The sequence below is a fragment of the Capra hircus genome, chromosome 1 (assembly GCF_001704415.2).
Source record: "Capra hircus breed San Clemente chromosome 1, ASM170441v1, whole genome shotgun sequence".
Lineage (NCBI taxonomy): Eukaryota > Metazoa > Chordata > Mammalia > Artiodactyla > Bovidae > Capra > Capra hircus.
The window spans coordinates 68,674,269-68,694,167 of NC_030808.1; the positions used below are offsets into that span (position 1 = coordinate 68,674,269).

A 19,899-nucleotide genomic window follows, 5' to 3' on the forward strand; every position below is an offset into this window, starting at 1 on the left:
CATTAAATTTTCTTTCCTAACAGTGTCAGCAACCGGAAGCATTAACTCAGTTTTTTAGCACAAACTGGGTACTGACAGAAGAAGAAAGTGAAAAATTGGAAAGAAGTCAGTATAGGATTCAGAATTTTTCCACCTTACCTCTGGGATCATAGATAGTATTATTTTGGTCTTTTGATACCTATATCTATATATTTTCAAACATTGCAACATGCTCAGACTACTTGTATTAAAAAATAGAGTCATAGCATTGAAATGCCCAACACAAGTATCATATTCCATTATTTTCAGCCTGAGAAGTGTAAACCTTTAAGGGAAACAATTAAGTAGCATTAATTAATTAAAAATTTAATGAAATTAGTTCCAACATATTTTAAATTGCTCCTTACTGCATATCACTTAGAAAGTGGAGAAGGCATATGTAAATAATGGAGAGTTTATGAGATTGGGTTGGCCTCAGTATGATCCTCTGGTGGGGAGGGGTCCAACAGTACAGAAATGTCTGATTTCAGCCTTTCTCCCTCCTTGCAGCATCTTCCTCAAAGAACTGGAGAAGTATGAGCAGCTGCCTGAGGATGTGGGACACTGCTTTGTTACTTGGGTAACTTACTGACCTCTCCTCCTACGATCCCATGTTTTCCAGGGGTACAGGTGTAGCAGATGGCATCACTGTTCAGTGCCTGAGCTGATGCTTGGTGTCACTGACATTCTAACACAGGACCAGGGGCTGTAGAGAAGATCCATGAGTAGATCTGAAAGAAAGCAGTCTATCACGGAGCACCAGAGCCCTCCTTGGGAAAGGTCCTTAGATGTGTCTGATATCTACCTTAAAAAAACTTTCAAAAACTGAAATGTCAGGAGATTGAAACAAGACCACCACCCCTGGTAGAAGAACTGTCCCAGCTCCATCCACGACTTATTTTTAACAGCATGAAGATCAGGGGATTAGAACTTTAGAAATCCACCAAGCCATTGTTTACATTTTCTTCCTTGATAAGAGAACAGACTCCTTGGTTATCCATCCCAGTTCTGACCTACAGGATGTATACGTAGTCATTCTCTTTCTTGGAGCTGTTGTCACAGGCCAAGTACATGGGCTGAATGTACCAGGTTCTAATTATATAAATGGAAACACTAGTCTCTGTTGTATCTCCACGCCCCATTATCCTGAGTTCAGGTTCGTGATATGTGTACCACCATCTCCCGGGAAGCCCACCTAGTTAGTACAGTAAGCGCAACTAAACATGGAAATCTTTCCCCAGAAATACGAATAGTTGTTACGTATTCAACAATTAACCAATTAGAACTACTACTCAAAATGGGCTAATTACTTTTCCAATGTCTTTACAATTCAGAGAGCTTATGCTCTTAACAGCCCTATGGCGTAGGCAGGGCTGTGGTTATGTTTTATATTTTATAGATGGAAAGATCTCAGAGGAGCTGGGATGTTGAATAGTCCACTGACATATAATTAATATCACAGTTTACCCTGCAACTCTAGACCTGAGTTGCCTCCTTTTTCTGAAACTGTAACATTTACTTCCTGGGCTGCTCTCTTAAGGAAGTCTCAGACTGCCATTTTATTTTGTGCTAATACATTTTCCACCTCTAAATTCATGAGCCCATGCACAGTTCACATTATTGCTAATAATAGTATATGATCCCTTGCATAGCCAATGTAGAGAAAAAATGAAACTGACCATTAAGTGAAGGGATTTTTTTTTTTTTTGGCATCTTGTTTCATACATTTTGTGGATTTGCCTTACAGTCAACCATAAGTATGATTTATTAGCATCTCTTAGGGATGATGAATGCCTCCTAAATAGTACATAAAATTGGTTTCAGAAAACCTTTAGTATAAAATATGCTCATTTTGCCAAGAATTATCTCAAAGTGATTTCTTAAGTCTTATCACCTTAACGTATGACTATAGTGCAGGAGTAAAGGGTGGAAAGAGTCGCCATGTATTGAACAGCAAGAGTTATGACCAAGAAGCCTAAAGTCAACTTGCCTGGGCTCCACTGCTTTCTGAATTTAAAGTGACCTAACCTACATTGTGGACTTCTCATGTAGCTCAATGGTAAAGAATCCGCTGGCCAATGCAGGAGACACAAGTTCAGTCCCTGGGTCAGGAAGATGCCCTGGAGAAAAAGAAATGGCAACCCACTCCAATATTCTTGCCTGGAAAATCCCATGGATAGAGGAGCCTGGGGTCACAAAAGTCAAACATGACTTAGCGACTAAACAACAGCAACCAACCTCATGCCACTATTTTCATACCTGTTAAGTGGGTTGATAATAAAAGAACTCATCACATAGGGTTCTCATAAGGATCAAATGAGTTAATATGGATAGAGTACTTGGGAAAGTAAGTGCTGGCATAAGTGAAACCTGCTATAATTAGCACTTAGTTAGGCTTCTTTTTTAGAAGAGGACATCTCCAGTGTTATGCAGGCATTGGGATGGGAAGTACTTCACAGTTGGGAAAAGCGCTTGGTGGCCAAAGTACACGTAACTTTCCCAGTGGAAAGGCTGTGAAGCACTAAGCCGGAGATGTCAAAGACATAAGAAATGAATTTTTACCAAGCCATAGGATTCTTGACTTAGAGTAGCAGTCTGTTAGGATTCACTTAGGACCCCCTAAGGGTCACCCTGCTTTCGTTTTCCCCCATCATTGCTTCTGGCACATGTGGGATGGTGGCACAGTTGCTTGACATGCCCTAGAAACTGCCCCCATGGGGACATTTAGAGTACAAGCAGATCTCCTGCTGAGATTACACTTCATTTTCATTTGACTTTTCATTTTTAAAGCAAATGCTATCATTTTTCAAGATGGGAAGCAAATTATAGGTAAAAGGAGGTAGGGATACTCTCTCAGTAAATTCTGTCCAGCTTCAGGACATACTATGACTTGTAAACTGATTTTTTCTAGTTCTATCTAGTACAGACTAGTTTTAAAATGAACTCTCTTTCAGTGAGCTCTCTTCCCCTGCTGATAAGAAAAAAGTATCCCCAAGTTTACTAGGGTAGCACAGGCCTAATGAGCCCAGGACATTTGCCACAGGATTGTCTGTGCCAGGCAGTCTAAGGGTTTAACTGCACAACACTTGATGGCACAGTCAACAGAAGGGAGCAACTAATGGATGCTGATCTCTTATTATCTTTGTTTTTTTAGGCAGACAAATTTCAGATGTACGTCACCTACTGTAAAAACAAGCCTGATTCCAACCAGCTGATCCTGGAGCATGCAGGCACCTTCTTTGATGTAAGCTGTGAATTTCCATTCATGAGCCACTGATGAGCAGGTGGAATGCTTCTCTACTTTCAGATTATGGGTTTCTAACTATCCTTTGTTCCTCATTTTTCTTTATTGGCCCCCCAATCCTCTCTCTAGTGGATAGAACATGGAAAAAAACAAAACCACTGTTTATTTTTTGTTCTGGGTTTCCCTGGTGGCTCAGTGGTAAAGAACCCATGTGCCAAGCAGAAGGCGCAGGTTTGATCCCTGAGTCAGGAAGATCCCCTAGAGAAGAAAATGGCAACTCACTCCAGTATTCTTGCCTGGGAAATCCCATGGACAGAGGAACCTGGTGGGCTACAGTTCATGGGGTTGCAAAAGAGTTGGACACAACTCATAAACAATAAAACAAAAATGCTGTGTTTTACTTCATCCCATCTCAAGTGTTGTGGTTTCTGATAAGGCACATTTGCCTGCATATCTCAACATCATAGAGTTGCCGAGAGTCGGACACAAGTGAGCAGCTAAGCACACAACGCCAAATCTAGCTAGCCGTAAATCTCATGTGTAGAAGAGGTGTACTAGGATGCAAGTGCCAATCAAGATGTTCCACTTCTCCCGCGTGTGTGTGCGTGTGTGCGTGCTTAGTTGCTCAGTCATGTCCAACTCTTTGTGATCCCATGGACTATAGCCCTCCTGTCTCTCTCCATGGGATTCTCCAGACAAGAATACTGGAGTGGGTTGCCATGCCCTTCTCCATGGGATCTTCCCATCCTGGGGATCAAACCCAAGTCTCCTGCATTGCAGGCAGACTCTTTACCATCTGAGCCACCTATATAGCTCCTCAAATGCAGGACTTCTCAAAATGTGGTCTTAGCCCAGCTACATTGTCATCACCTGAGAACTTATTAGAAATGCCTATTTTGGATACTGCTCTAGATCTATTGAATCAGAATCCCCAGGGAAACAATCTTGAGTTTTAAGGAGCCCTCCAGGTAACTCTGATGCCCAATCAAGTTTGAGAATCACTAACTACTCTAATACAATTGTTTCAACCTTGACTGTACCTTGGAATCACCTTAGAGCTATGAAAAATACTGGTTCCAGTCCCAGCCCTGATTGTGTTATGATCAGTCTGGATTTGGCCTGGGCATTGAGATTTTTAAACATTTCCAGGTGAGAGTAATGTGGAGTCAGGGTCAAGCACTTGTTCTGTAGTGGAAGCCAAGAGGAGATTCAGAGCTGATGTGCCTTGCCAGGGCCTCTGGTTTTGGGTGAGCACACAGTCCTGTTGGCAAATGATGTGTTTATGATACTGGTCCCCAGAGAGTGACGTATTGGCTATAACATGAACAGAATCAAATGGATCACTGTAGGATGCACGGGAAGAACAGGGGGAGGAAAGAAATGAGAATAAAAAAGTGAAGTTCAGTGAGAGATAGGTGATAGCCATTCTGATAGTCCTATCAGAAGTGACAAACACTTGAAATTCAGAAAATTTTAAATGTCTGTCAGTCTAACTTTCTGCCTACTCATTCCTTCTCTAAATATTTGAATGTCTACTGTAGGCAAGATAGTGTGCCAGGTCCCATGGGGTCTCAGACATTCAAACCTGGTTCCTATACTCAAGTTTACAAAATAATCGTTCTCTGAGCATCTTTCTAGCCTGACCTGCTGTAACAGAAGTGATTCTACAAGTGTCTTGTTGCTCAATGAAGGAATAATACTTGAATGGGTGAAAGCCAGACAAGAAAAAGCAGACATGATTTTTAGAGATGGAGTATTACTATGGAAATGGTCCCAAAGTTTAATAATATATTTCTCTTAAGATATTTATGGATTTTTTTAATCAATAGTATCTAGAAGAGTCTTTTTGAAGTTTTAAATGCACTGTGTCCTGTCTTCCACTTCACATTTTTCTGAACATACATATCCTGTGCTCTAAGTAGGCTGCAGACTCATCTGCCTCCTTATCTTTGCTCACACTATTCTCACTGCCTAAGATAGACTGTGAGCCCTTTGCACACACTGCACACGAGCACACATAGACACCCTTCGAAGTCTTCCTGTCCTTAAACGGTCACAGTCATGCGTTGCTTCCTACGGGAATCCTTGCCTTTCTCTTTGTGCGCATGCTTTGTCTCTTTGGGCATTTGCAACCTCCTGCCTTTTGACAGGTTACAAATGCCACACTATGCCTTTTGTGAGCTCCTCAGGAGGTTGACTCATGGTTTGCCTGGTTCATTTTTTACATGTTACAGTGCCTGGTGCCAATCTGCATTTTCCTCTCATCCTACATTACTCATATTCCTGTTTCTAGCCAGTTTCTAGGCTTTGATTTATAAGTTGGACATACCCCAAATTTTACACCCTACCCCCATTTCCATTATCATGCCTGATGAGCCTGTACATTAGTTAGGGAGGCCAATGCAAGGCAGAAAACCAGTCCAGCAGGAGTTCCTGGAGCTTGGCCTAGAGGTAGGGAGAGAGGGCAGCAAACTCTCCTGATGGTTCCCTACACATTCCAGAAAGCATCATCTTTGTAGCTTTTTCCCTCCCATCAGAAGAGTTTCCCTAAATGCTATACTTAGAGACCATTTACCTTAGGCCCTCCTTCTATCAGAGATTAAACCCCCAATAAAGACAGCCCTGTTATCCATTATTGTAAAGAGAGCACAGAAAATTCAAGTACCAGAAAGGCCCACACATTGACATGATCCAGCATTTTCTACACCAGACATGGGAGCTGTGAGGCTGTGATGACTGGTACCTTGTTGATTACTAAGCTTGGTTGGCTGACCCAGCCACTGGACACCACCCCTTCCTTAGTTTCCGCATGAAGCCTTCCTGGAACTCGGCATCTTGTCAGAGAGGGAAGCCAGTCAAGTGCCTTATTGCCTGAGCTCTCCTGCCAAAGCCCCAGATAAGCTCAAAATGTTCATTTGCCCAAATAGGGTCAGGCTGCCAGCTGTTTTGCCCATTTTCCTTGAACAAGTCCTGATATAAACACACAGCTTTAGGGAAGAGGCAAATGAGTGAGAAAATTGCCACCTTCTGGGATAGCTGGAGGAAAATGGAATGATTTATTATTATTATTCCCTTTTCTTCACCTTCCTCCATGGCCTGTAACGAGTCCTACCTTGTCTAGGTGTAAAATGTTTCTTGTAATTCTCCTGATGCTCTGTGCTCACTAACCTTCGTTTATGGCAAGCCCCCGCATTACACACCTGTAGATATAGATGTATGTAAAGGTACAGTTTGTTTTAGTACCTTCACAGACATGTGCAGCCATCCTCACAGCCAATTTAAGAGCATTTTCATCACCTCATAAGGCAACCCCACACCCTTTAGCCATCACCCTCCACCTTATCCTCCCTACCCCTCTGGCTCTGAGCAACTAACAGTCTATTTTCTATCTCTATAGATTCCCTCTTCTGGACACTTCATTTAGAAATGGAGTGATGTGTGTTCTTTTGTGACTGACTTCTTTCACTTAGCATAAAGCTCTCAAGGTTCATCTGTGTTGTGGCATGTCTCAGTATTTCATTCTGTTTTATGGCCAAAAATATACTCTATTGTATGACTATAATACATTTTTTTTCCACTCATCAGTTGATGGACATTTGGGTTATGCCCACCTTTTCACTACTCTTAATAAAATAATACTACTGTGAATGTTTTGCAGCAGTTTTTTGTAGACATATTTTTTGATTTCCCTTGGGTATATACCTAGGAATGGAATTAATTGTTGGATTGATGGTAATTCTATTTTTACACACTTAGACTTCTGCAATAATCTCTGGACTGGTCTCTGTGTCTATTTCCCAATCTCTACTCTCTGTGTTGCTATTAGGCTTATATGAGTCTTTCTGAAATATTGTTTTCACCGTGTTTTTCTTCTATATAAGATCTGCGAAACTTTACCCTTGAAAAACTCACCATCAAACCCTAATTCATTCTTTTAGCTCTCCGCCATCAATGACCTATGTACATCTTGCTTATCTAACTGTATTTTCGCTTTTTCCAGAATCTAGGTGTGATCCTCTCTACTGCTCAGGCACTCATTATCATTTAAAGACACAATGATTATTTCCTGTGTTTTGGTCTATACGTTTTCCCTTTATCTTCTCCCCTTTCTTATCATTTTGTACCTTTTCCTTTTCTCCTCTGTCCTTAACCCTGCTCACCTCCTCCCAGAACACATACGTGCGCATGTCCCGCTGTGCCTAACAGTGTCCATTTCTATCCCTGTAGGAGATACAGCAGCGGCATGGTCTGGCCAACTCCATTTCTTCCTACCTAATTAAGCCTGTCCAGAGGATTACCAAGTACCAGCTGCTCCTGAAGGTACCTCCCCTCCCCTCTATGTCACCCTGACCACACTGCCAACCAGGTCCAGGGAATCCTAGCTTTGCCCAGGCATGGAAAAGCTTCTACCTGAAGACCTTTCCTCTGCCTAGAGCAGAACTTCAGCAATGAGCCCACGCTGCCATTGCTGGCTCCAGACTGCGTGTTCTATCCCATGAAATCCCACATGCTTATTTGGGGGGAAGGAGGAGAAATGTAGGCAGGAATGGATAGTGATTGTTTTCATATACACCCACCACTGCACAGCTCTTAGTGACTGCCACCTCAGACAGTGGTGGGTACACAGAGACTCTCCCGTCCTTCCCTTCTGGGCAGATCCCTCCTGGTGGCCCTTCTTGGTAGGATCCAGGATCAAGGTCTTAGGGGCAGTGCCAGCATGGGCAGCACCTATCATTGCCTTAATGTCTGTGTTTGTCTAGACTAGGAGATTTTAAAGAGGAAATAGTTTGAAAGTACATACAAAGACACAATGACAACTCTGTATCTGTAGGCTCCTACGTGTTACGGGTTCTTCTGGAGCCAACCAGGAGATATGTTTTTTCTCCCAACCCTTTTCTTTAAGAGTCAAATCATCAAATTATATAAAATACTATGTGATTTGAGCTGATTCTTCTCAGAGAATACACTAACAGTCTGGAAATGTGACATTTCTCAAAGAAAACCTGGGAAGTCGATATCATAGGCAGTTATAAAACTGTATCTGCATTAACTCTTAATGTGTAAGGGTGGAGTTTTCCCTAACTTTGACTATATTGCTGGTCACTTCTCAAATGCAAAAAAAAAGAATAGTGAGAAGCATGGCGTAAGTAGTATAGTTCTAGAGAAACTCTGATGAAATTCAGTCCTATGAGATGCTTGCTGAACCTCACATTTCCTAGCTGCTTCAGTAAACCTGAGAACCTGTCTAGTTTCAATCTAGATTCCAGTCATGTTGAAGTGCGCCCACCTTTCCTGTCTGTGGGGTCCTACTGACTTGGCATTTGTAGTTCTGCGATGAGAAGAGTGGGGGCAGCAGTGAGCCACACCCCAACCTCTTCTCCCTTCTGGGTTAGGGCCGGGTCCTACATCATCCTTATTTTTCAGCCCCGTCCTTCAAACCTTCACCTTCCTCAACTCCAGGACTTCACTTCCAGGCACTCCAGTCTGCCAACCCTGCAGAAAATGACTTAGAGAATCACCACAGGGCATCCATGCCTTTGGCCTTTGTTGAGGACTAGTGTCAGAAATCGGAGAAGGCAATGGCACCCCCCTCCAGTACTCGTGCCTGGAAAATCCCATGGACGGAGGAGCCTGGAAGGCTGCAGTCCATGGGGTCGCTGAGAGTTAGACATGGCTCAGTGACTTCACTTTCACTTTTCACTTTGATGCATTGGAGAAGGAAATGGCAACTCCCTCCAGTGTTCTTGCCTGGAGAATCCCAGGGGTGGCGGAGCCTGGTGGGCTGCCATGTATGGGGTTGCACAGAGTCGGACACGACTGAAGTGACTCAGCAGCAGCAGTGGCAGCAGCAGTGGCAGAAATAACTATGTGCAGACCATCACAGCTATTTAGGTAGAACTTTGAAGATGCCATTCTGTTTTTGAAGTTTCTTATATAAAGACTGAGAAAAATTCTCCCAAGATCTCAGAGTAGGGCATGGGTATTCTTTCCTAAAAAATTGGTGTGCCAGTCAGTCAGTCAGTTCAGTCGCTCCGTCATGTCCGACTCTTTGCAACCCCATGGACTGCAGCACGCCCAGCCTCCCTGTCCATCACCAACCCCCAGAGTTTACTCAAACTCATGTCCATTGAGTCGGTGATGCCATCTAACTATCTCGTCCTCAGTCATCCCCTTCTCCTCCTGCCTTCAGTCTTTCGCAGCATCAGGGTCTTTTCCAATGAGTCAGTTCTTTGCATCATGTGGCCAAAGTATTGGAGCTTCAGCATCAGTCCTTCCCATGAACACCCAGGGCTGATCTCCTTTAGGATGGACTGGTTGGATCTCCTTGCAGTCCAAGGGACTCTCAAGAGTTTTCTCCAATACCACAGTTCAAAAGCATCAACTCTTTGGTGCTCAGCTTTCTTTATAGTCCAAGTCACACATCCATACATGGCTAGTGGAAAAACCATAGCTTTGACTAGACGGACCTTGTTTGGCAAAGTAATGTCTCTGCTCTTTAATCACAAGAACTTGAGGTCCTTCTTTGCCTTTGACTGTCAGATAGTGTCTAGTTTGATGGTTACTTACAGGAGTTTCTCCTTACCCCAGAGGTGGGGAACAATCTTCTATCTTGGATTCTGACAAAACATTTGAGTAAGCATAATGAATGGGCTGTTGGATGGAGCAGGGTTATAGATTTAAATGAAAAGTACTGTAATGTTGGGCTTCCTAGGTGGCTCAGCGGTAAAGAATCTGCCTGTCAATGTAGGAGACCCAGGTTTGATCCCTAGGTCCCCTGGAGGAAGAAATGACAACCCACTCCATTACTCTTGCCTGGGAAATCCCATGGACAGAGGAACCTGGAGGGCTACAGTCCATGGGGTCACAAAAGAGTCAGAGACAACTTAGCAACTAAATAGCAACAATAACAACTGTACATAATTATCCTCTCCTTTCCTAACCCACATGATGTATGACTCTTCTAAATGATTATTATTATGCAAGAAGATCTGTGTGTTGTGTGGTTTTCAAACTTAAGTTATTTCCAAAGCTCTTTCAGGAATTGATGGGGTTGTGAATTTTTAAAAAATAAAATAAAACTGACTCACCCATTCACACTGCCAGGGTCTCCAGTCAGTTAGGCCCCAGTTCTCAGAGAAATATAGGTTTTCACCCCTCCCTGTTAATCCCCGAGGCTGAAGTTCCTAGGATGAATTTTGTGCCTTGGGCAAGGGGGAGATGTGGAGGATGGATAGGCTGCCCTGTGTTTTGCTTTAGGCAGATAGAAGGGTGGGCTCTGGGCTTTCACTCTGTGATTAGCTGTTTTAGAAAGAGAGGACTATGCAGGTAACTGAGAAAGAAGACAGTAAAGTAGGGGGAATTTGTTGTAGACATGTTTTAAAGTTATTTGGGGAAGAAAAGACTTAGTGAGATAATTTTGACCTCTTTTCAAATGTGCTTGTAGCCGAATGCTTGCTGAGTAAAAGAAAAATAGTTTGCTGAGCTTTTACTATAAATAAATAATGTGGGATTTATTTTCTCATTAAAGTCAGCTTTATTCCAAGTAAATTGATATTTAATTATCAGTATCCTCTGGAGTTCCTCCCTTTAGGTGTTGCATAAAAGTGAAAGTCAGAGTGTTCAATATTCTCTGTGTAAATCTGCTACAGCTGTCCTTTTCAGTCTAAATTAAATGTGGCGCTTTCTCCGTTTTATAAACTATAGTAGAGATCTGAGAAGAACTCATTGGTTTTGCTGGTTGGTTGGTGGACATGCCAAATTGCTTTGGGAGGTTAAAGTAATTGGTGTTTTCTGTTACAAACTGTAGCATATTTCTTATTTCTCTCATGTTTCTGCCTAGAAATGCCTTTGATGATGTATGAGAACAGGTTGGGAGGGTTAAAATTAGGTAAGGGAAGAGAACTTAAGGTTGGCAGAAGTAAGTGCAACTTTCTGGACAATGACGCTGTTACACTGACTGGAACCAAAGACAGAGCCGAGACATGATCTTGTCTGCCTCCCAAGCGTCTGCTCTAGGTGGTGTATCTCTTCTTTGGACACTCAGAGCTCCCTTCTTCATGCGGGAATGTATCGAAGATAACACAAAGGCCTGGATTTTCGTATCAGATGATCACTAATCAGATACCTTACTTTACTAATAATTTCAAAGATACAGATAATCCAAGACAGAGATAAAACACAGAAGTCCAGGACCACCAAAAGCTCCAAGACCTTTCTTACAGCATCAGGATATGTTGTGATCTTGATTAGCATGCAAAGTTTCTAAATAATGTATGTTGCATCCTATCACTTACCCTGAAGAGAGCTATTTCATCATGAATTGTAATCACTTTTTACTTAGTTGTGTAACTTATGTGATACTTTCCAGGGAGCTATTGATTGTAGGTTTGTTTACCATAAGAAATCATAGGCAGGCCAGACAGACCCTACTGAAAGCACACCGTAAATAAGGAGCCTCCTGCTAGCGGGTACCATTAATTTGCCAGGAGGTCTGTCATTGATGTGTTTATAAGGTTTGGTCTTGTCAACTTTCTTTCTTTCCTGGAAGTGCATCCCCACCCATCCACCCATTCCCTGCCTTCCCCATCCCCAGAAGGAGAAAGTATGGTTTGTAGATCTGTTGCTTAACTTCTTCCTTTCCAGTGTCAAAGTGAGCAAGATATGATAACCCTGATAGGAAAAGCGAAAGCCAGCATCCCTCTGGTTTGAGTGAAATCACTTCGAATGGTCTTTATGGTTACTAAGATAGTTGGAAATTATCTTTTCTCCATCAACCAGATATTATATATCTTTTATGGCAAGGGTAAAGACCTAGTCTCCAATGGAGACGTTAAAGAGAGAGCACGGTCCAGGAGGACAGGGGGAAGGCAGGTTGGCCTGGTGGATGGAGTATTGGATTTGGATTCAAGAAATCTGGGTTCAAGCCTCTACGTGGCCTCCAGTGAGTTCTATAACCTGGGCAAAACCCATGTCCTTCTTGAGCACAGTGTCCTCATTTGACAATCCAGGGACTAGTCCGTGATCCTATCTGTTGGCCCTGGGCTGACTTCTAATACATATAATCTAAAAATCTCTTAGGATTCTGAAAAGCTATAAACCTATACTTTCCACAGTCCCTAGTTGTTCCCAGTGTGGAAGAAGTCATTCAGGCGGTAGAGGTGTGTCAGTGGAAGTGGTGCTGGAAGTTGGCCTGCTGGTGGATGAGTGCTGTGTGTCCTCTGTATGACCGCATAGTACTGCACCTCTGTTTGTATCTTTTGCCAGGGGTATTCCCTGACCTCCAGGTTAGTTGAGTGATAGAGAATACCCTAGTTGCTCACTTCTAGTGCCAGCCATTTGGGAGTTGGGTTGAGTTAGTTGGATTAGATTGAGCTGAGGAAGCTCAGTCTGGGAAAAGCATGGTGGTTGAATTCTTTGGTGATAACCTTTCCACCCCAGAGGGGTTCCCAGAGGGGACCATTACGGACAATGAAGCTAGCTTCCCTGGTGGCTCAGACAGTAAAGAATCTGTGTGCAATGTGGGAGACCTGTGTTCAATCCTGGGTTGGGAAGATCCCCTGGAGGAGGGCATGGCAACCCACTCTAGTATCCTTGCCTGGAGAATCCCCATGGACAGAGGAGCATGGTGGGCTACAGTCCATGGGGTCACAAGGAGTTGGACAGAACTGAGTGACTAAGCACAGCACATAATTCCTTGAGGAACTGGTATATAATTGCCTTGAGGGGTTAGCTGGTGGGAGGCTGGGGAAGCTGGGGGAAACTGTTCTAACTGTGTCTGGACCTTTTCACAGGAACTTTTAACTTGCTGTGAAGAAGGAAAAGGGGAGCTCAAGGAAGGCCTGGAGGTGATGCTTAGTGTCCCAAAGAGAGCCAACGACGCCATGCACGTCAGCATGCTGGAAGGTAGCTGTGCGCTCAGCCTCCCGGGGGGCCTCCTTTCCTAAAGCTATGGAACTGGCGTCATGGGGGGGATGTGGTGTGAAGTCAAACAGAGCACCAGGCTGGAAGAGAAGAGAAATGGCAAGTTGTTCCATAGGTCCTGGGGAAGTGTGAGAGGAGATCCACAGGGGCCAGCTCAGCTATCACCTGCCTACAGGTAGCCCCAGGCCTGTGTCGCATCAGGTATGTGGACAGCTTGCTGCCTGAGAGGCAGAGTAGGACAAGCCATCATCATCCTTACTGTAAAGGTGTGAAAACCCTGACCCATAGCAGCCCTGTTCATCTGCATAGCATCTGCATCACACTTGTCGTCGTAATAAGCAGAAACCAGCACATACACACACACGCTGTCTTTAGCCTTGTCCTTCTCTCTTTTTCATTCTTTTAAAATGCAATAACATGAAGTTTACCACCTTAACCATTTTTAGGTGTGCAGTTCAGTGGCATTAAGCACACGCCTGTCAGTGTGCAACTACCCTCAGCCGCTCGTAGCAGGGGAGTCAAGTCCAGCCAGATATAACTGATGGGACTTTGTCAAAGCTCCTTCAGTCCGCTGGAACCATGTTCTAGGGACCCAGAAACCTGGCAGAGTGAGACAATAAAGTGCTCCCAACACCGCAAAACCCAGCAGATGAGGGCAGAGCAGCCATGGTCAAAACTATTAGATGAGTTAATATTCCACATCCCAACCTGGGCTGGCAAACAGGTGAAATAAGGCAGGCAAGTCTTCTTTGTTGCACATAGTAACCCTGTGGGGGTATTCCTCTCTTTGAGACCACTTTTCCTTCCCTGCCCCTTACCCCAACACTGCCAAAGACTTGGTCTGGTTTCAGTGTATCCTGGCCACCCTTAACACAGGAAGGCCACCTTTTAGTGCAGAGGAGCCATGGTTACCTTCTCCAGACTGAGCCCTGACTATCTGAATCTACTCCTAGTGTCTCGCCTTCTCCACCTACTACTCTTCTGTTCACACCTGCTCCCCAGCCCCTCCCCTGCATGTCTGCCTCTCTGAGCACCTTCTCCTCCAGCCTGTCCCTGACCTGTATTCTGGATCCAGGCCCTTCAGGTATGCTCTATGGACCAGCAGCAGCAGCACCTGGGAACTTGTTTAAACGTGCAAATTCATGGGCTCCACCCCACTCCTACTGAATCGCAGTCTTTTAGGGATTGAAGAATGGGCAGATACATGTGTTTTCATAATCACTTTAGGTGATTCTTATACACAATGAAGTTCCAGAACCTCTGTTAAACTGATACGAATATTAATTGTTGAAGGCTTGTGCGCCGCATAGTACAGGAGCTATCAAGGGGAAGAGTCCTAGGAACGGAGCATAAGAAATGAAGTGACAACGAACGGAGTGGGGTCGGGGGCACTCAGGCAGGCGGTGTGTGTCGTCAGCCCCATTCGGAGCTCCAGGTCAGCGACAGCGGGGGCTGTGGAGGGAGAAGGAGAGATGGCATTCACCTTTGCAGGCATCCCCGGCTGGCAGAGGGCTGGGGGAGACTGCTCTGGAGCTCTGCAGGAGATTCCCCTGATATTGGTTTGGCAGAGGAGACCTGGGGCAGAAAAGGGGTCTGATCCCAGTGCAGAGCTGTCCTCTGAGGTGTGCAGGAGCCACAGGAATCAGCCTGAGAGAAAAGTGCTGTGGGAGCTGAGGGATCACTCTCAGGAAGCCTGCCTCTAAGACGGGACCAGAGCAAGGTGCCCACATGTGGTGGAGAAACGACACAAACTGGAAACGGGTGTTTTTCAGGGTTCGACGAGAACCTGGACGTGCAGGGGGAGCTGATTTTACAAGATGCCTTTCAAGTGTGGGACCCCAAGTCGCTGATCCGGAAGGGGCGGGAGCGACACCTATTCCTCTTTGAGATCTCCTTGGTTTTCAGCAAGGAGATCAAAGACTCTTCAGGACACACGAAATATGTTTACAAGAACAAGCTACTGGTAGGTGGGGCAGGTGGGGTCAGACGAGACTCCCCATTTGCTAGCTCCCTTGGGCAGGAAGGGATCTTGAACACTCTGCTCGTCTCTCCCCTGGTGCCACACCAACATCATCCTGGACAAGTGAAAGGCATCCTAGTTGGAAAGTGCCCCCTCAGCCCACTTCTGCATCTTAGAGTTCACCTTTCTTCTTCCTGTTGGCTTGGGCGCCTCCCTCTTCACCCACCCTCCCTGCTACCTGCTCATCAGGCATGTGCCTGTAGGTCCTTTCATCCTGGGTAGAAGAACAGAACATCTGGTCTGTTTAAGTTTGATTGACAGAGCCCCTCCCTCGGTCCTCTCCTCTCTGTTGCCTTTCCCTTCCCACCCCAGCCCTAAGTCTCCCCACCGCCCTCCCCTTCCCCGCCTCTCACAGGCATTTCCTGTCTACAGACCTCAGAGCTGGGTGTGACCGAACACGTAGAGGGTGATCCCTGCAAATTCGCCTTGTGGTCTGGGCGCACCCCATCCTCAGACAATAAAACAGTGCTGAAAGTAAGTATTGCTCTCTGCTGGGCATAAGACCGGGGTTGGGGGTAACCAAAGGGGGCTTAGAGGGATGTGGGCAGGATATGCCTAAAAGCTGGGGCCTCTGGGCTTCCCTCAAGAGGGCAGCCCCACATGGGTGTTTAGACACGAATTCTATCATGAAAGTAGCCTGAAGCCTCAAAGACTACTGGTCTGTAAGTCCAGGCACTTATTGGAGCGTGGAAGGAAGAAGGAAGGGAATGGCTTTAGTGGGGTCCACTTCAATATGTTCTGCCCACGTGGCCACTTCAGGAGGCAAGGATGCCAACTGACCTTTGGCAAAAGTCGCCTTGTTTGCTCTACATTCATCCAACATTTCTTTCCTGAACACCTTCCACATGTAAGGTATTCTGCTCAGTGGAGGCTGACTGTGTGTGAGATATAGACCGTTACATTCTGGAAACTCTAGTGAATCATACGAGCGAGCATGGGAACTAGGCCGATTGAGAGGAGTGTTGAGCAGGGTCCTTCTGGAGTCCCCTCAGCCCCCCAGAGTACACATAACCGGGGAGCTGAGTCAGCACTTGTGGCTGTGCTAGTGAAACGGAGGACAGATCCTGCACATGCGCACCTGTCAGTTGTGTGCTTCTCAGGGAAGTGCCCATCGCCAAGGAAGAAATGGGCCAGCCCTGAGCACGCTTCACACTTGCTCACTCCGAATTGTCAGCATAGCTGCTGCCGGACATGAGGAAGAAGTACCTGAGCAGACTTCCATGAAGACAAATGGGATATCCATGGAGTGATAGCAGTGCCTTCAATTAACAGGTTTACTAGGCTAAAAACCTGGGACTGACTCAATCACCACAAGCCTATGTAGTCATCTGGGTGTTGGACTTATACCCAGGTTAGATATAAGTATATCCAAGTTAGACCAGTATACCCAAGTTAGACCAGTATATCCAGGTCTATGTATCCATTTGGTAAATGGCTGCTGCCTCCAAACACCCCCTTGTTGCCCCTCCTGTCTTCTCCAGACCTCCCCAGAATCCAGTAACTGAAGTGTTAATCCTTGGTCCAGCAGGGGCAGGTATCACTGTTGGTCAGTGCCTCCACAGTTATTAAATATTTTGAAAATGACCCTGTAGAAGTGTGCATTGACTCTTGAGGTCAGAGCCCTGTTCAAGGAGTAGGAAAAGCATGTCCATGGGATTGAAGTCACAAGTATAAAACCAGAGAAATAAACCCCTCCAGCATTTGGTATCCTTGACCAATGATGGATTGAGCCTGCAAGAGAAGGGGTGAGAACTGTTTCAGTGGACTGAAGGGGAATGAGGTTCTTACTGTCTCTCCCTGTGGCACTCCAGGCCTCCAACATAGAAACCAAGCAGGAGTGGATCAAGAACATTCGAGAGGTGATTCAAGAAAGGATCATTCACCTGAAAGGAGCTTTGAAGGAGCCAATTCAGCTCCCCAAAACACCAGCCAAACAGAGGAACAATAGTAAGAGGTAACCAGGGTCTCTGCCCCTAGCACAGCCCCACAGGCCTCAGGGAGTGGGGGTGGGGTGAACCTTTGCTTCTGTGGGGGTGGTGCACCCCTCTCTGTGACACCACACTGAATTCTACCTAAGAGGAGTCACCACCGCTTAAGCACCTCACCCATCACTGTCAGTTATACTCAGCAGAGCTTCAGTGAGCACCTGAGTGTGTTGGGTGCCCCAGGAATATAAAAGGGAGTCCATTCCCTCAAGAACCATCTGACAGGCATGTCCCACACATGGGATAATTAAGCAAGAAGAGCCAGGACCACCGGTAGGGACAGGAAACGCTGCAGGCATCAGGGAGAGAGGACTTGTGATGGGCACTAGAGTGAAGTGAATGGGGAATGCTTTGGGAGGGAGGCGGCTGAGGGGAGGGCTCTCTGGACCGGCTAGACAGCCGAAGGACTGTGATGGCAGGGGTATGGTGTCACTGCAGCTCTTACTCTACACCGCCCCCCCCCCCCCCGCCCCGCCAAGCCCTCACCTTCTTTCATTTGAGGCAAGCATTGTGATTGGGCAGAAGATGACTTTTTTTTGTAATATCTTCATCTCTCTGGGTCCTTCTGAAGCCCAGTTTTCCCCCAGTGGGTGACTGCTTAAGTATTTCTTTCTCAAGTCTCCTTGTGACAGTCACCTTCAATGACTCTTTGCAGGGCACTTTAAAAGAAAGCATAGCAAAACTTCATGTCAGTTTTGGAAAACTTGAAAAAAAAAACAACTGAAACCAGAGTTCTGGAGGTTACGGATGTTGGCGATAACAGGCTGTCCTCTCCTCTTCTATTCATGAATGGAATAAATTCAGAAGGTTTAGTTGACCCTTTGGTACCAGCCAGCATACACAAGCCAGGGAGCCACCAAGAGAGGTGGTAGAAAAAAGGGTGTGGCTGAGGTAGAGAGGGACTCCTCCAGGGGCAGGAGCCCCAGAACATGCATGGCCAGGATAAGGCCCCTTCTAGGTGCTGAAAGAACAGTGATGACTGTGGCTGCTGCTGCTAAGTCACTTCAGTCGTGTCCAACTCTGTAAGACCCCAGAGACGGCAGCCCACCAGGCTCCCGTGTCCCTAGGATTCTCCAGGCAAGAACACTGGAGTGGGTTGCCATGTCCTTCTCCAATGCATGAAAGTGAAAAGTGAAAGTGAAGTCGCTCAGTCGTGTCCGACCCTCAGCGACCCCATGGACTGCAGCCTTCCAGGCTCCTCCATCCATGGGATTTTCCAGCCAAGAGTACTAGAGTGGGGGGCCATTGCCTTCTCCGATGACTGTGGTGGGGAGGGGTTATTTTGATTTCAGTTACCTGTGTCAGGGTAAGGGGCACAATTAGTTTAGTACTAGAGACAGATCCTTCTGTAGCAAGTCTTTACTTCAATAAAAAAGAGAGAATGAAAAACTGTTATAAGGAACTGAAGGTCCAGGACCTTGATGGGAAAGGATATTCAGGCGAGGCTGTCCAGGGAAAGAGCCCCTTTCTCCTCCAGCAGGAGAATTTGAGCATTTCTGGAACATGGGATGGACATACCTTGGAAATGCCTCGTGCCTTTCCTTGGTCATTGTCAGGTGACGAGAGAGTGAGAAACCTTGGTGGACTCTGCAGAGAACAGCCAGGCATTGTGTTATTTCATTAGCTTGGCTCCCTATATACGGGGACAGAGTTTACAGAGGAATGGGTTGGCTTGCGGAATACTACCTACCCTCCTGGCTAGGCTCCTCACCTCCGCCAGAACTAGCTTCATCTGGAGTGGACCAGAAGGTACTGCAATGGGCCAGAATAGTAGGAAGCAGAAAGTACAGCCAGCTCGGAACTATCTACAAATGGTGGGGAGCAGTGTTCCAGATATCTAAAATAACAGATGATCTAAATGTCCTTTATTTTTGGTTTTGAAACGCATCACATAATTTTTTTTACAGCTGATTTTCCTTCCTACGAACGTGTGGCTTATATTATTAAAACAAGTTGGCATTTCCCAAGCCCACAAGTGGTGGTGAGAAAACAGTTGACTTAGAATCATTCTGAGTGGGAGAAGCTTTTTATGATTAGCACTCTCTGTGTATGTACATATGCATCACATGTATGCACACACGCACACACATGTCCATGTACTCCCACACCGTAGACTGTAATTGTGTAGACTTTGGTGAGACAGCTTCAGTGACTGTTGCCCATGGAGTAACACTCTCGGGCGTGAGTTCTCATTTCTCCTAAGGCCATGTTTTTCTAAAGTAGTAGCAGGGGTATGACTTTCACACAGACCCCCATAGGAAGTGCTGTCATTTCCTGTGCTGATTTATCCAACCCTTGGCCCACACCTCCAGTTTTTCCTGACATTGACCCTTTGGCTTTCACCAGTTGCCAGACATCTAATCCCCCTTGGCCCAGCCTTTGTGTTCAGTATGGGATTGGGACCCAGTTGTAAAGCAGCAGAGTTGAGGGAGCATGTGAATGAAATAGCTGTATGGTCCAGGGGCCTAGGAAGGGGTCCAAAGGCCAGGAGTACACTTGGGAGACTGTCCGGTCAGACCCTCAGGAGCACAGCTGGCTCCAGAGCTGCTGCGGAATCTGTGACTGTCCTCTTATCTTTGAGAAGATGCCTTGGCTTTCTATGTTAATAAGAAGTCATCATAAATAAGCATGCGATCAGTAAGACCCACCAAAATGAAGGCAATAAACTCTTCCTCCAGACGCAGGAGTTGAGGGTCCAACATAAGGACCTT

At 45.6% G+C, this 19,899-nt stretch overlaps 1 protein-coding gene across 5 annotated transcripts in view; it reads left to right on the forward strand.

Moving 5' to 3' along the window:
* The window catches only part of LOC102173333 (kalirin), a 513,182-nt gene that overhangs the window by 465,732 nt on the left and 27,551 nt on the right, over positions 1 to 19,899 (forward strand). For 4 of the 5 annotated variants that reach the window (XM_018045796.1, XM_018045804.1, XM_018045808.1 and 1 more), the window contains exons 26-32: positions 529 to 598; positions 3,173 to 3,262; positions 7,490 to 7,582; positions 13,054 to 13,165; positions 14,956 to 15,146; positions 15,576 to 15,677; positions 17,015 to 17,157. In XM_018045796.1, coding sequence (XP_017901285.1) covers positions 529 to 598; positions 3,173 to 3,262; positions 7,490 to 7,582; positions 13,054 to 13,165; positions 14,956 to 15,146; positions 15,576 to 15,677; positions 17,015 to 17,157 — 801 coding nt within the window. Of the gene's footprint in view, positions 1 to 528; positions 599 to 3,172; positions 3,263 to 7,489; positions 7,583 to 13,053; positions 13,166 to 14,955; positions 15,147 to 15,515; positions 15,678 to 17,014; positions 17,158 to 19,899 lie in introns of those variants that run through there. The other variant, XM_018045817.1, reaches the window with a different exon arrangement.